The sequence below is a fragment of the Papio anubis genome, chromosome 16 (assembly GCF_008728515.1).
Source record: "Papio anubis isolate 15944 chromosome 16, Panubis1.0, whole genome shotgun sequence".
NCBI classification, from domain to species: Eukaryota; Metazoa; Chordata; class Mammalia; order Primates; family Cercopithecidae; genus Papio; species Papio anubis.
The window spans coordinates 56,378,959-56,393,047 of NC_044991.1; the positions used below are offsets into that span (position 1 = coordinate 56,378,959).

General features: G+C 47.3%; 1 protein-coding gene across 2 annotated transcripts in view; it reads right to left on the reverse strand.

The window, feature by feature from the left end:
- STK35 (serine/threonine kinase 35) overlaps positions 1-12,333 on the reverse strand; it is a 47,048-nt gene extending 34,715 nt beyond the window's left edge. For both annotated transcript variants that reach the window (XR_001891983.3, XM_003904968.5), the window contains exons 1-2: positions 11,669-12,333; positions 10,479-11,076 (exon numbers count right to left, since the gene is read on the reverse strand). Coding sequence is in view for 1 of the 2 variants with exons in the window: in XM_003904968.5 (XP_003905017.3) it covers positions 10,479-11,076; positions 11,669-11,959 (889 nt within the window). In the remaining variant the exon portion in view is untranslated. The remainder of the gene's footprint in view (positions 1-10,478; positions 11,077-11,668) is intronic.
- Positions 12,334-14,089: the final 1,756 nt, after the last annotated feature.

Here is a 14,089-nt window from a genome sequence, read left to right on the forward strand (position 1 = left end):
GCTACTCCTATTTGAAGTGATCCCTCTCCCTAGGCCTGCTGCCCCCACAATCTCTGCAGGTACAATTGAAATGTGCACCTTAAGGCTAGCTGCAATGCCAATCTATCTTACACTCACCTGATTTCCCAGTAACTTCCCTCTTCTGACCGGCCAAGGCCCTAGTTTCATATTTTTATTTTAGTTTTTGTTAAATTATACCAGATATCCTGGTTAGCAATCTATGGCTTAACTCTTCTACTTAACCCTGAGAAATGCTGGCACATTCTGCAGATGTTTTGAGGTTGGGGGACTAGATTTCTTACTCAGTCTTCCGGCCTCCCCAGGGAGACCTACAGTCATTTCCAAGGTGCCTGTGCATTGAGGAAGGGAAAGTAACGAAACTTTAGTGGATTACTGAACACTAGTTCCAAAAAGACACCAATTCCCAAAGAACCAAAGTGTCACTGCGGTCCACCAGTCAGAACAGGACTGATGGAGGGCAGGTGATCCATGGAGTTTTAGCTCAGGCCCAACTCACAGTGGGCCCCCGACCCCAACCACAACTGTGGGTATTTCCCCAGTTTCAGGATATATAATTGCAATAGACATATGCAGCAACCACTAAAATCCCCACATGAAATTCAGTTTTTTGAGCTGAGAGGAACAAACAAAATTTACTTAAGTTTTATAATTCCCTTGTCTGGTATAATCTGACAGTTGTATAAGATGAGTAAGAGCTACAAATTTAGCTTACTTCCCTGAGAGGGAGAAAACAGGCAGGTTATTTGGCCATAGTAAGGATTTGAGGTAAATTAGCCTGTGAAAGCCTACTGGGTTCCAGGTACTATTTTAAAAGTTTATTATGCGAGCTGTGTCATCCTACCAGGCACCGTTTTACAGGTGGGGCAACTAAGGCTGAGAAAGGCTTCAGAGTCTGCCCAAGGGCCCTGCCATGAGTAACTGGGGAGGATAGGAGACAGCCCCCACAGCAAGTTCTCCCCCCAGACCATGCTGCCTCCCAGCTCACAGAGGGCTAAAAAGTGTACTTCCGAGAGCCAGGCCTGCCTTTGGGGACAGTTTTCCTACCTTTCCCTCAAGTCTGACAGTCAGGCGACCGTAATATAAATTAGGTATTTCAAAACATATCCTATGCCAGTTCACGGGGAGAGAAGATGCTTAAACCCAAGAAAAAAAACCAAGCAGGTGTCTCGCATCGCATTAGTCATGGAAATTGATCAGTAGTGCTGAAGCTCCCAATAAAACATGGCTTGCTTCGCTGAAAAACGTGAGGCCAGCAGGCTTAGCATAAGGACAAGCCAGTAGGAGCTTTGGAAAGACAGGCACTTCCTGGAAAGAAATACAAAATGCTCTGGATTTTACAAGCCTATCCTTAAGGTTCCTCCAGAAGTTAGATTTCCAGGTTTTAGTCAACGCCACTTAAAACAATTTCTGAGCACACACTGCTCTTGAGACACAGCGCTGCAGTGAGATGAGGGGCACCCCTGCCCTTACATAGGCTTCTGGTCATTAGAAGCAGAATGACTACAGCTGTAAGAACTAGGAAGCGGGCCCAGATCTGCCAGGAGTTGGGAGAGAAGCTGGGATGAGAGGAAGGCAAGCTGAGAATAACTGCGAGAGTCCCTGCAGCTGTGTCTCCCAGGATGAGGGGAGTGGGCACAGGAGCACGAGGGTGTGCTCCAGGGACACAAGCAGTCTGGGTAATCACAGAAGAGTTCCAGTGAATGTGCCGCAACGAGGCTGGAGCGCTTCTAAGGCGGATTTAGACTCCAAGAAATGGGAAGTGACTGAAAGTTCTTAATATATTTTATTTATTTACTTATTTTGAAACGGTCTAGCTCTGTTGCCCAGGCCGGAGTGCAGCCAATCACAGCTCACTGCTGCCTCTATATTCTGGGCTCAAGGGGGCCTCCCGCCTCAGCCTCTTGAGTAGCAGGGACTACAGGCATGCGCCACCCGGCCTGGCTATATTTTTCTATTTTTTGTAGAGACAGGGTCTTCTTATGTTTCCCAGGCTGGTCTTCAACTCCTGGGCTCAGGCAGTCCTTCCACCTCAGCCTCCTTAAGTACTGGGATTATAGGCATGAGCCACCACGCCTGGCCACTGACGTATTTTACAGATATGTTGCTTACAGAATCTACAAGTCACCAATTTCAAGACATTCCATTTAAGTAAGCCATATAGGCTACTGACAACGCTATGGACACACCATTGACTAAGTCAACCTCTGATTTCAGAGATGTTAAATTGTGAAAAAGCATATATTCGACAATGAAACAAGTTTCTTAAGGAGGCATGAGGGGTTGGCGATGGGAGACAGACTAGTGGCTGACTGACTTACCAAGAGGCTCTGAAACCCGGTAAAGTGAGGGCTGGCAAGGGAGGAGGTGAGAAGAGGACGTGAAAGGTCTTAGAAGTTTAGGATAAATAATTTAATAACTTGTCACGTAAGACAGAAAGGAAGAATTCAGAGTATCTATTCAGATAGTAATTACATTTCCTCTCATAGGTGAGGAGACTCAGGAGCAGATTAAGTAACTTGCCTCGTTGAGGGCAGGACCTTGAGTTTCATAGCCTAGATTCTCAGCAGAAGCACTGCAACTGCCTCAGTGCCAGCAGCAAAATCGCACACCTGGATGTGTTAGTTCCCACAGTGGACTCTGATGCATGTCCCCAAGAGTTTAATGTTCATCCAGTTCCTCGTGATGGTCCAACCATACAACATGCAGATTTGTCTTTCAGCAGAGGACTAATCAGGACTTTGACTTACGCACACTAGGATGACAGCAATTCAGCAGTACATATAGGAAGCCTTAAAAATGCTCAATCCATTTGAAAGAAAAATCCCACTTGAGGAATGTATTCCAAAAGTGTCAAAAAGACACAAACAAGCCTTCCCACCCAACAAAAAAAACACACACCAAACACTAGAAACACTCAGAGCTGGTATGCCATACAGAGTAAGTCAAAGTGGAGGACTGGAAAACAACTGTCCAAGAATGAGAATGAGTAACAGTTAACTATGGTAATACCAATTGGCTGAAAGTTTTAAAGTATCATTATACTTCAAGAAAAGTTTACTTAAAAAGTCAAAAGAGAAAGTCACATAGCATGTAATAAGCAAGTTTTAATGTGAAGGGGGGAAAAAGGCAGACTATTAAAATTATAAAGTTATGTCTAAGAAAAAGGATTAGAGGGAACCCCGAAAAATGAAGTTTGAATAAATTATGACCATAGCCATCCCTGTTTAATTAGGAGTTAGAGAGCTGGCTCAGGTGAAGATCTGTCCTGAGAAGCTAAAGACACAGACCCATCCTGGTATGTCTTCCCAAAGAAATATGAGCATGTGGACCAAGAATTGGTCCCATTCTCAATGATTTTGGGCTGTTATGTCATTATGAAGAGGCTGGGTACCATAGCAACACCACAGGGTGTGTCCAAAGTACTTCCCAAGATTAATAGACTTGTTATGCTGGCTGCCAGGGCAAAACAGTGTCCAGAAGAGGACAAGAGTAAACCCACCGGCCGGACAGGGGCTGTAAAACCAGCCAAGTCTGGGGTCAACATTCCCTCTACTACTTGCCCCCCGACCCCCCAATTACATAGCTACATGATCCTGGGCAAACTTCTTAGGACACTAAGAATCTGTTTAGTTTTTTATAAATTGAGAAGAAACACCTACATCACTGGACCACTCTAAGGCTTAACTGTGACATACAAAGCACGCTGAATGGTGCCTGGACACCAGAGCAGACTGCTACTGGGTGTGAATTATGCTAATGTCTCTGGACACCACTGGCAGCTGTCCAATAGTTATAAGGCAGCCTGTCAAGAACATGGACACTGGAAAGAGCATCTGGATGTAAACCTAGGCCCTGACCTTTCTCTAGTGTTGTGCTGGACAAGCAACTTGACCTTGATGGATACTGATTTTCTTGTCTGTAAGAACAAGTTATAAAAACAACTTTACAGTGGCAATAATTAAATGAGAAAAGGAATATGAAAATACTATGAAATGCTAGCTATTACTACTTGGAACATTACAGGGGTTTGTTAAAATGTAGAATCCACCAGCCAGGCAGAGAGTTGGGGCACCCTTAATCCAGGGCAGTCCGGGCTCAAGTATCTCTCTCCATATGCATGGGCCTTTCCACACACCTAAGCCTCAGCTCTTGCCAGGGTTGTTTCTGATTTACCCTTTTACAACTCATCCTTCCTTTCCCCAGATTTAGTCCACATCCCTGGCAGCTGATTCCCCCAGAGCACCTCTTACAGGCTGCAGTGAAGTAACATCTGCTGTACTGTAACCATCTCTTCTGTTAGACTGGGCACTCACGGTGGAATGAAATCAAGTCTCTGGGTTTCCCATGGTATACCACACGCATACCTAGGTGGTCGATAAGAGGGTGAAATAAATCAAGATAAAAGTCATGAGCTGGAGAGGTGTAAAAAGAGAAAGAACATAGAAATTAGTAGTAGGGTATGCAGAATACACAAGTTAAAGACAACTAGGTCAGGATCCAGAATTTAGAAGTCACTAAGGAGGGTTCCTAGCCCTAAAGATATCAGCAAAGGCCATATTTGAGGTGAAAATGAACAGACTACTTCAAATTCTACTTAGGAAGCACTCCTCGAGAGTTTACACTATGAAAGACCTTACCCAATGCAACCCCAATTAACCAAAGCTGTTAATTAAGGAAGGGCTGCTTCTATCTCCTGAGGCTGGTACCTAAAATCCAATGCACATAAAAAGCAGTCGGTCACGAGCAAGAAGTCTGTGTGGTTGCCCCAAGTCATTCAAGAGTAAAGCAGAGAGCAGGTGGGGTCCCTGGCAGCTGAGACACATAGAACGAACCAACAGAAATCAGCAGTGCCACAAGCACTGATCAATATACAACTAAAAACAAAGAGGAGCCATTAGTTTCTTTCTTTTTTTTTTTTTCTGTCGCCCAGGCTGGAGTGCACTGATGCGAACTCAGCTCACTGCAACCTCTGCCTCCTGGGTTCGAGGGATTCTCCTGCTTCAGCCTCCCGAGTAGCTGGGACTACAGGCGCCCGCCACCACGCCCGGCTAATTTTTTATATTTTTAGTAGAGACAGGGTTTCACCACTTTGGCCAGGCTGGTCTCGACCTCCTGACCTAAGGTGATCCGCCCATCTTGGCCTCCCACAGTGTTGGGATCATAGGCGTGAGCCACCGCACCCGGCCTGAGCCATTAGTTTCTGAGTAAAATATGATTATGTCCATTTTACAACCAAGAAAAACAGAAGAACCTAGAACTTAAGCTACCTGTCCCAGCAATACCCCACAGCGGTTAAGAAAGCATTCTCAAGTTTGAATGTCTGGGCTTGAATCCTGACTTGGTTACTTGCTTAGCTGTTTTACATTGGGCAATTTCATTAACCTTGGTACCTCACTTGCCTCACCTGTAAAATGAAGATAATCACGGTATTGACTTCACCTGATACATAGCAACCTGCAAGTTTCAACTCTTATTTACAGGGTGAAATTGGGACTAAAACCTTCTGACTCTGAGTCTAGCATTCTATTGTATTGCGTTAACTTACATTTCCCCAATGCCAGCCAGCTCTCTGCCTCTTGACCTGGAGGCTCTCTAAACTCCAAGACCCAAGTCACAGAAGAGGTTTCAGAGTTGCTTTCTAAGGGCTGGGGAGGGAATGGCCTTGCTCTGCTCCGAAGGTTCCCTAGGCGCTCGACAAGTTGGGGAAGTTTGCGGGCTGAAAACCTATCTACTGCTAAGACCCTGGTCTCTCCTATACTATTACAGTTCCTCCCTCAGTTACTTCCTTCCCCTGCTTCCCCCAATGCCCCTAACTAAACTGCCAGAGAACTGTACTGTTTTCTAGGATGCTACCACTTGTGACCCTGCATTATGTTCATGTGGGCGTGAGTCCTCTATGTGCCTCATGGAGAAGAACTCTGCAGAGCTTCTTATAGTAGCCTAGCTCAAAGCCACTGGGTGTGCAGGCAACGTTACTTTCCAAGGCCTGGGTTCCCAGCCACCTAAAGGCATTAACATCAAACAATTGGTAAAGAACAATTAGCGTCTTATCAAGTTGAGTATAAGCTAGGCTCCCGGCTCTACCAAACTTCTAACTATTCTGTTGTATGAGTCTTGAGAGTTTGTCCTGGATTTTTGTGTGTGTGTGTGTGTCCTCACTTGCTATTTGTCGGAAGAATCAGTGTGTGCCTCAGACAAAGCAACAGAATTTCTGACTGACAATGACTCAGGCTTGCCTGCTGTCTAAGTGGCAGTAATCTTGAACTTTGTTTTAGGCACATTCAGGACAGGCATTCTAGCAATGGAAAACAAGGGGATAAAAGCAAACTGTTGATGCCTTCACTCCTCTCTTTATGTGAGAAGTATTTCAAAGTTAAAAACATGGGCACCAACCCTTCAACCAAATAATTTACAGGATTGTAAATGTGCTTTTAAAAAGCCTGGGAGGCTGCTTTGAGTGCTATCACTAACTCATTGCGGATAAAGTTTTGTCCCTTTTCTGGGCTTCAGTTTCCTTCCTTGTGAAACAGGCAGCCAGGTCACACATTTACAACCTCTTTCTAGTCCTCCAAAGCTTCTGCTGTCTTAACGCTTCTGGGCAGGACATGTTTGGTCTGTGTACAGAACGGAAGGAGACAATGCATTTAAGTCTCTCACACAAAATGGGGTAAGACCAAGAACAGCATTTCAGGACATTTCTCTTTTTCATACTGGATGATTTTATTAGCCAAATAGTGAAACGGACTCACTTTGTCTCTTCACCTATCCACAGTCCTAGGCACCCTACTTTCAAGCCCACCTTCTCCCTAACTCCTGACTCTCTTTCCTCTTAACTCTTGTACAAAGCCCTAGGCTCATGAGTTGACTGGTCATTTCCTCCAGTGATCTTGAATAGCATTTAAGTCTTCCTCTGGCTCTCAAACTTTTCAAATGTAAGTTCCTTTGGGGCAAGGGGTGGTGTGTTTTGCTTTGCTTTTTTTTCTTTCCCTTCTAATACCACAGCAGGGACTCGGCATTAGGTTTAGTTGAGACTTCAAGACAAATTCACACTTTTTGGCCTGTTTCAAAATCATTCTGAGTTTTAGGAGGCAGGGTCAAGGGTGACTGCAAAGGACTTTTCTATTTAATGAGAGAGCTGAACCAGGTTATCTCTAGGACTCCTTCCAGCTCTAACATTACTGGGTGGTATTTGCATGTGTAAACCCAGGGTCCCAGGACAGATCAAGACCCCTAAATTTTGGAATCCAGAATAAGGAAAGTTTAACTTCCGGTAATTTTGGCCTCTGTCCTCTATTTTAAGAAACAAAAATGATTACCTATTTACTACTTGAAAAATCAACACATTGCAAGTAAGCTTGAATGTCATTTTCATAAGCAGAAACAACACACATTTTCTTCACTGCTCTGTCTCTGAGCCCTGAACACCGTAGAGGTTCAAATATTTTCAATACAATAATCAACTGAAAGGGACAGATTCAATCTAGTATGTGGCCTAAAGCAAAAGATTTCATTCTTCTAGGTCTCAGTTTTAGTTCGCAAAGGGAGGATGAAAACACCAGTGTTTCTGTCAACTTGGTGTGCCTGACAACACAGAAAATAAGGTGTGTTCTATGGTGAAACAAGTTTGGGAAACTTGAGCAAGAATAATGTGAATCTTGAAGTGGGTGAGGGTAGAAGAGTACAGAACATGGTGTGAACTTATATGAGGCAGTGAATTCCTCCCTATGTGGAGCACTTGCTGGCATTAACAGTTTGCACAGTGACCCTATGTACCTAATGTCATAGGTACATACTCACTATCTTACAATAAAGGAATGCTCCTCACAGGGTTCAAACAATTTGCTCCATGTTTTGTGTAGTCAGTCCTGGGATGAGCCAGGAGGTCTAACCCCAAATCCATGGTACTAACCACTATGCTATGCTGCCATGGGTCACTTTGGAATTTTGACAAATTCTTTGGGTGAGGAAAGTCTACATAGTATTTATATGTTGACAGAGTAGGCAAGAGCTTCAAGCTGAGGTTGAAGGTTCGAGACTGGCATCAATGAACTGAAGACACAGGAATAAACATTTGGCAAAGTGAAGTCCAACATCCCAAGGCAATCTTGTAGTAGGAAGTCCAGACCATTCATTGGCAGTAGAGGAGAAGACTGGGAAAAGTCTGGGAATAGAAGGACTTCAAAATAAGTGATGCGCTCCTAGAATACGGGTAAGATAAAAGAATATCCTAGGGAGCCTTTTTTTTTTTGAGACAGAGTCTCGCTCTGTCGCCCAGGCTGGAGTGCAGTGGCACGATATCGGCTCACTGCAAGCTCTGCCTCCCGCGTTCATGCCGTTCTCCTGCCTCAGCCTCCCGAGTAGCTGGGACTACAGGTGCCCACTACCACGCCTGGCTAATTTTTTGTATTTTTAGTAGAGACAGGGTTTCACCGTGTTAGCCAGGATGGTCTCCATCTCCTGATCCGCCCGTCTCGGCCTCCCAAAGTGCTGGGATTACAGGCCATGAGCCACCGCGCCCGGCCTTTTTTTTTTTTTTTTTTTTGAGACAGGGTCTTGCTCTGTCGCCCAGGTTATAGTGCAGGATCATAGCTCACTGTAGCCTCAACCTCGCAGGCTCAAGCGACCCTCCTGCCTCTGCCTCTCGAGCAGCTGGGACTATAAGACTGTGCCATCACATCCGGCTATTTTTTTTCTATTTTTTGTGGAGACCACGGTCTCATTTTGGTGCCCAAGCTGTTCTCAAACTCCTGGGCTCAAGCCATCCTCCCGCCTCAGCCTCCCAAAGTGCTGGGATGACAGTTGTGAGCCATCGTGCCCTGCTGGAAGTCTTTTCAAAACAAAAACACTCACCCTGGGGAGAGGGTGGGCTTCTCAGAATGGATGGGGCAGGGACGGACTTTATAAAGTTACACATCTATTTGAAGGACTCCAGGTGATACTTATTCACGTTTCCAACTCCACTGTCAAACAATTGACTTGTAATGGGACAAAGCATTCTCTTAGGAAAGAGACTTCCTGCTACAAGACCGCCTTGGGATGTGGGACTTCACTTTGCCAAATGTTTATTCCTGTGTCCTCAGTTCATTGATGCCAGTCTCGAACCCTCCACCTCAGCTTGAAGTTCTTGCCTACTCTCTCAATCTGTAAGCTGTGCAAAAGCTCCAAACAAGGTTTTAGGAAACCACCTTCTCCAAACTCACCCCAAATCCTACCCATTATTAAAAGTTCATCCTCAGGGTATGGAGAACAGCATTACGCCTTTGAAAGGATCCAGGCCTTGAATCAAGACAGATCTGGGCTCCCGTCACTTAAACTCTGAGAAATATAAGGAAACAAGGAGTCCAGTCTAACTTCTCTTTCAAGTGGATTAACCCTGATCAAGTTATTTGTTCACTTCTAAGTCTTAGTTTCTCTATTTATAGAAAGAGGATAGAACCTACTTTTGAAGTTATTACCTAAAAATTACTTCAGCACTAAGACCACAGCTGGGACTCGGATTAGTAAACTTTCTTCCCCTGGATCCTCCTGCCTCAGAAAGTCTCCTCAAACTTTCTACTGCCCCTCTCCTCCTCTCCGAGCAGACACTTAGCTACTGGTGGTATGAAAAAGGCTTGTAGGTACTGAGTAGTTAGGATGAACACATTCCCTAACTGCAGTTAAAACCCGGAAACTAAGATAATTAGTTCTTCCAGGACTGCAAGACCTCTTGCCTCAATGAACCCCATTTTCCTTTTAAGTAAAACCATTTGCCAGCCAGCCTCTGAGGTTAAAAAGATTAAGAACGTAAAACGGAGGAAAAAGATGTTGGATGCTTTGTTATGTGACAGCTCTCAAGGCCACCTGTGAGGGCTGTCAGCCTGCATGCCTCAGAGGACCAAGCCAGAAAACCGTCAGTTTGCTTGGCTGCCTGGGATGAAGGGCTGGGGGCCTCAGAAAAAAAGGCAGACGAGGAAGCCACAAGAGTTTGGGGGTTGGAGCTGGAGGGTGTCGGGAAACTTGGGAAAGCAAGACAGGGAGAGGGTGTGGGTGGGTCCAGTAAAGTTTTTTCTTTTTAGTTTGTTTTGGGAGGGAAACAGAGAGGTCCTAGGGGGTGAGGGGACTCTGCAGCTTTGCTACTAACTGAACCCAACCCCTCCTCCACTCCTCGACGGATCTTAAATAGCAGACGTTTAATAACCATAGCTCACAAATGTTGAGCAGTTATTAAGTTAATGGTTACCACTTAAACGAGCTCTTGTTATGGAAATACCAGCCAACGTTAGGCTCCGGGACTGATCCTGGGACCGGAGAAGAGAGAGGGCCGAAAGCCTGGAACCAGGAAAGGAGGGTGTGTCTGGGCACAGAGTGACAGGGACCAGGTCTGAGGCCTAGAAGAGCCGGGAACAGTGTGGGTCAAGCCGTCCGGAGAGCAGGGGGTCCAGGCCCTGCGTGGGTGGAAAGGCCCGCGGTGCTCCTACCTTTCAGTGAGGTCTCCACCAGGCGCAGGTAAAGCTGCGAGCTCTTGTTGCCGTGACTCATGCGCTGGGCTAGCCCGTTGCGCTGCAGGACGCACTCCTCAAACTGCACGACGTTCTGGTGGCGCCGCTTGAGGCTGGTGAGGGCCCAGAATTCAGCCAGCGCCAGCTCCACGTTCTCGGGGGCGTCGCAGCGGATCTTCTTGACCGCCACCCGGGCCCCGCTGCGCCCGGCCACTGCCTCATAAACCACGCCGTAGCTGCCGCGGCCGATCTCCGCCAACAGGCTGTAGCGCGGCCGCGCGGACCCGCCACCGCCCTCCGGCCGTCGCCGCGCCAGGTAGGCCTCGCCCGGGGCCTCGGCCGCCACCGGATCCATGGCCTGGGCCGCCGCCGCCGGCCTCAGCTTCGTGCTGGGCGCCCGCGGCACTGGGCTTCGCCTTTTCCGCTCCGGGCTTTGTGTACCTCTGCGGGCGCCGTCCTTCCCCGTTTCCATGGCTGCGGGCGGCGGGGGGAGCAGCAACGGCGCTGCCCGGGCCCCCCCTGCCTCATCCCTCCGTCCGGCCCTGGGACGCGGAGGAGCGGGACCTTGGATTGTGACCTGCGGGCGAAAGAATCGGTTAAACGACCAGGCCGAGGCGGGGAGGCCAGGAGCGTAGGCCGCGGGGCGTCCCACCTCCTCCTCCCCCGGCCGCCGCGGCCCCTTTAAGACGGAAGCCACCACCGCTGATTGAACGGGGGAGGGGAGGGGAAAGCGGGAAAGACGGAACCACTGGGCAGCGGATCAGAGGGGGAACCGGAAAGAAAAGCAAAAACTCTCCGCTCTCTCTGTTAGCTTGTCATGTAGCGATAGGAAAAAGAAGAGCCAGCAAGCTTCACGCCTTCTGAAAACCGACTTAGGACGCGATTTGGCCGGCGGAAATCTTTTTCTTTGCCTGGCCCCCTCCGTGACGCCCCTCCCCGCGCCCCGCCTTGTGTTCGCCCGCGTGTAAACAGTCCATTGAATTAAGCCCTAGCGGAGCCCAGCGGACCGACCCAAGTCCCCGAGGGCGGCGGGTAGAAGGGATTGGCTCAAAAGTTCGGCTTCTCGGAGCGCGACCGGCCGAGGACCCGATTTCCCTTCCCAAGCGCGGAGGCAGTGGCAGTAACTCCAGCCTCGGCGCTGGCCTTAAGTCCTCGAACGGCGCCCTTACCTGGCCCGCGCACCTCCACTTCCGGGCGGCCCGTTTCCCCCCTGGAGCCCCTGCCTGGGGATGGTCCGCTCCGGGCCTGGGCTGCCTCCGGGACCGAGCAGCGCGGGAGGTGGCCGGAGCCCGGCGTGCAGCGGATCCTTCTGCTGCTGCGGCGCACGCTGGGGAGGCCCAGGCTCCTAGACTCCCGTGGCTTTCCACGTGTTCGCGCCAGCTGAGCCCTTTACATAACCTCTTTATATAAGCTGCACCTCCCGCCGGCGCCCGGGCCAGCGGAGACTCCTGGTGGCCCATCCCCCGGGAGGCCAGCCGAGTGAGTCCTGCACCGCCCGGTCCTGCCAAGGTCGACGGAGCAGCCGCAGCCGAGCGCACCGGCACGCCTTGCCGAGACCCAATCACCGGCGAGAACACCCAGCCAACAAAAAATAGGCGCCAAATTCCCGTGATCCGCGGCGGGCTCCGGGTCTCCGCAGCGGCCCGCGCATCACCACCCCTTCTCGCCTGACCTGCGTGAAGACCAATTGTCCGCAGTAGGCGTCTAATAAATACTGATTGGGTGATGTCTTGGTCGTTTGATTCATATGTCGGGCCTGGGAACCTCAGGGACTGAGTTGGAATCCCGACCTTCCCTTCTACCAAGACAGTTATCTTGTGCAAATCATTGACCCACCCTGAGCATCCGTTTCTCTGAGGATCCATTAAGAATGGGCCTTAATTCTCAGGAATGATAGACCCAAATGAAATACCTAGATGGACGCTAAGTGGTGTGGGACTGAGTTTTAGTACTCAAAGCTCCATTTAGGCACAGATTTTTGAATATTTTGTTCTGTACTTTGTATTCCGATGTAGGCCTAGTGGGTGCCCAGTGTTTATTAACTGAATCTACGGATAATTATTGAACACCCGTAATGTGCTAGGCACCATTCTAAGTCGCTGAGCAAGTCTAAGTCTAATAGACATTCTAAGTCTAATAGACAATGCAGTTTCTGCCTTGGTTGAGGTTCTGTGCCACTGCAGGAGACAAACCACATGGGTGGCCTTGGGCAAGTTAATCAACCTTGTGTGTTTGTTCCTGACCTGTAAGAAGATTCACAGAGGTTATACAGGTAAAGCACTGACAGCCTTGCACACAATGTTAAATATTATTAAATAAATGCACAGGATAATTTTTGCCAGTGATAAGTGCGATGTAGAAAAAGAATGAGCTAAAGAGTGCTCACTGGGGACAGGCCATTTCTGATAATGTATTTGGTCGCTGAAAGCTTCTAACTGTTTTTGTGATTAAATTTCAAATTTACACGTAAATTTCAAGAATCGTAAAGATCATATGCTTTTCCACTAGAATAACAAATTGTTATATTTTGCTGCATTTCCATATCCTCTCGTATGTGTGTATATATACACAAATACATGTTGTGTGTGGATATCTATATGGTATATACCCCAAAAGAAAGGAAATCAGTATACGGTATATAGATATTCTCACACACACACACACACACATATATATAACACGTATATACTTTTTACTACATCGTTTTAGAGTTTCCAACATCAAGCTCCTTTATCCCAAATATTTGTGTGTGTTTCCTTAAAAAAAGACATTATCTTGCATAATCTCAGTACAGTGGTCAGAAATCAGGAATTTTAACAATTATACAATTGTTTAATACACTCCATCCATATTTAAATTTTGCTAATTGCCCCAGTAATGTCCTTTATAGCTATTCCCCAGGATCCAATTCAGTATCACACGTTGCACTGAATTGTCATGCCTCTTTAGTTTCCTTCAATCTGGAAGGGCAGTTAGTTATCCAGCCTTGCTTTGTCTTTCATGACCTTGACATTTTTGAAGAGTACTGGCGAGGTATATTGTAGAATGTCCCTAAATTTTTATTCATCTGATGTTTTCTTATGATTAGATTCAGAGTATCCATTTTTCTTTCCTCCCCACCGCCACCCACCCATCCTGTGCTATTCTGAGAGGGTATGCATTTTTTGGCAGGAATGCTACTGAAAAAAGTTGCCTCCTCAGGGCCTTTCATCAGGAGGCACATGACATTGTGTTTGTCCCCGTATTCCCCGTGTTAACTGCCATCCTTTGGTTGAGGTGGTGTAGGGGGAGGTACACTCCACCATAAAGTTACGATTTTTCCTTTTGTAAGTATTAAGTATTCTGTGGAAAGATATTTTGAGACTATTTAAATATCCTGTTCTTCAGACTCTTACCCACTGGTTTTAGAATTCATGGTGATTCTTGCTTGAAACAATTATTACGGTTGCAAAATGGTGATCAGAAGGTCTTTTTAACCATGACCATTAACCATCCCTACCCTCCCCCATCCTCATTCCCCCTCCACCCTTCCTCGCCTCTGGTTCTCTGTCTCCATGAGTTCAATTGTTGTGATTTTTAGATCCCACAAA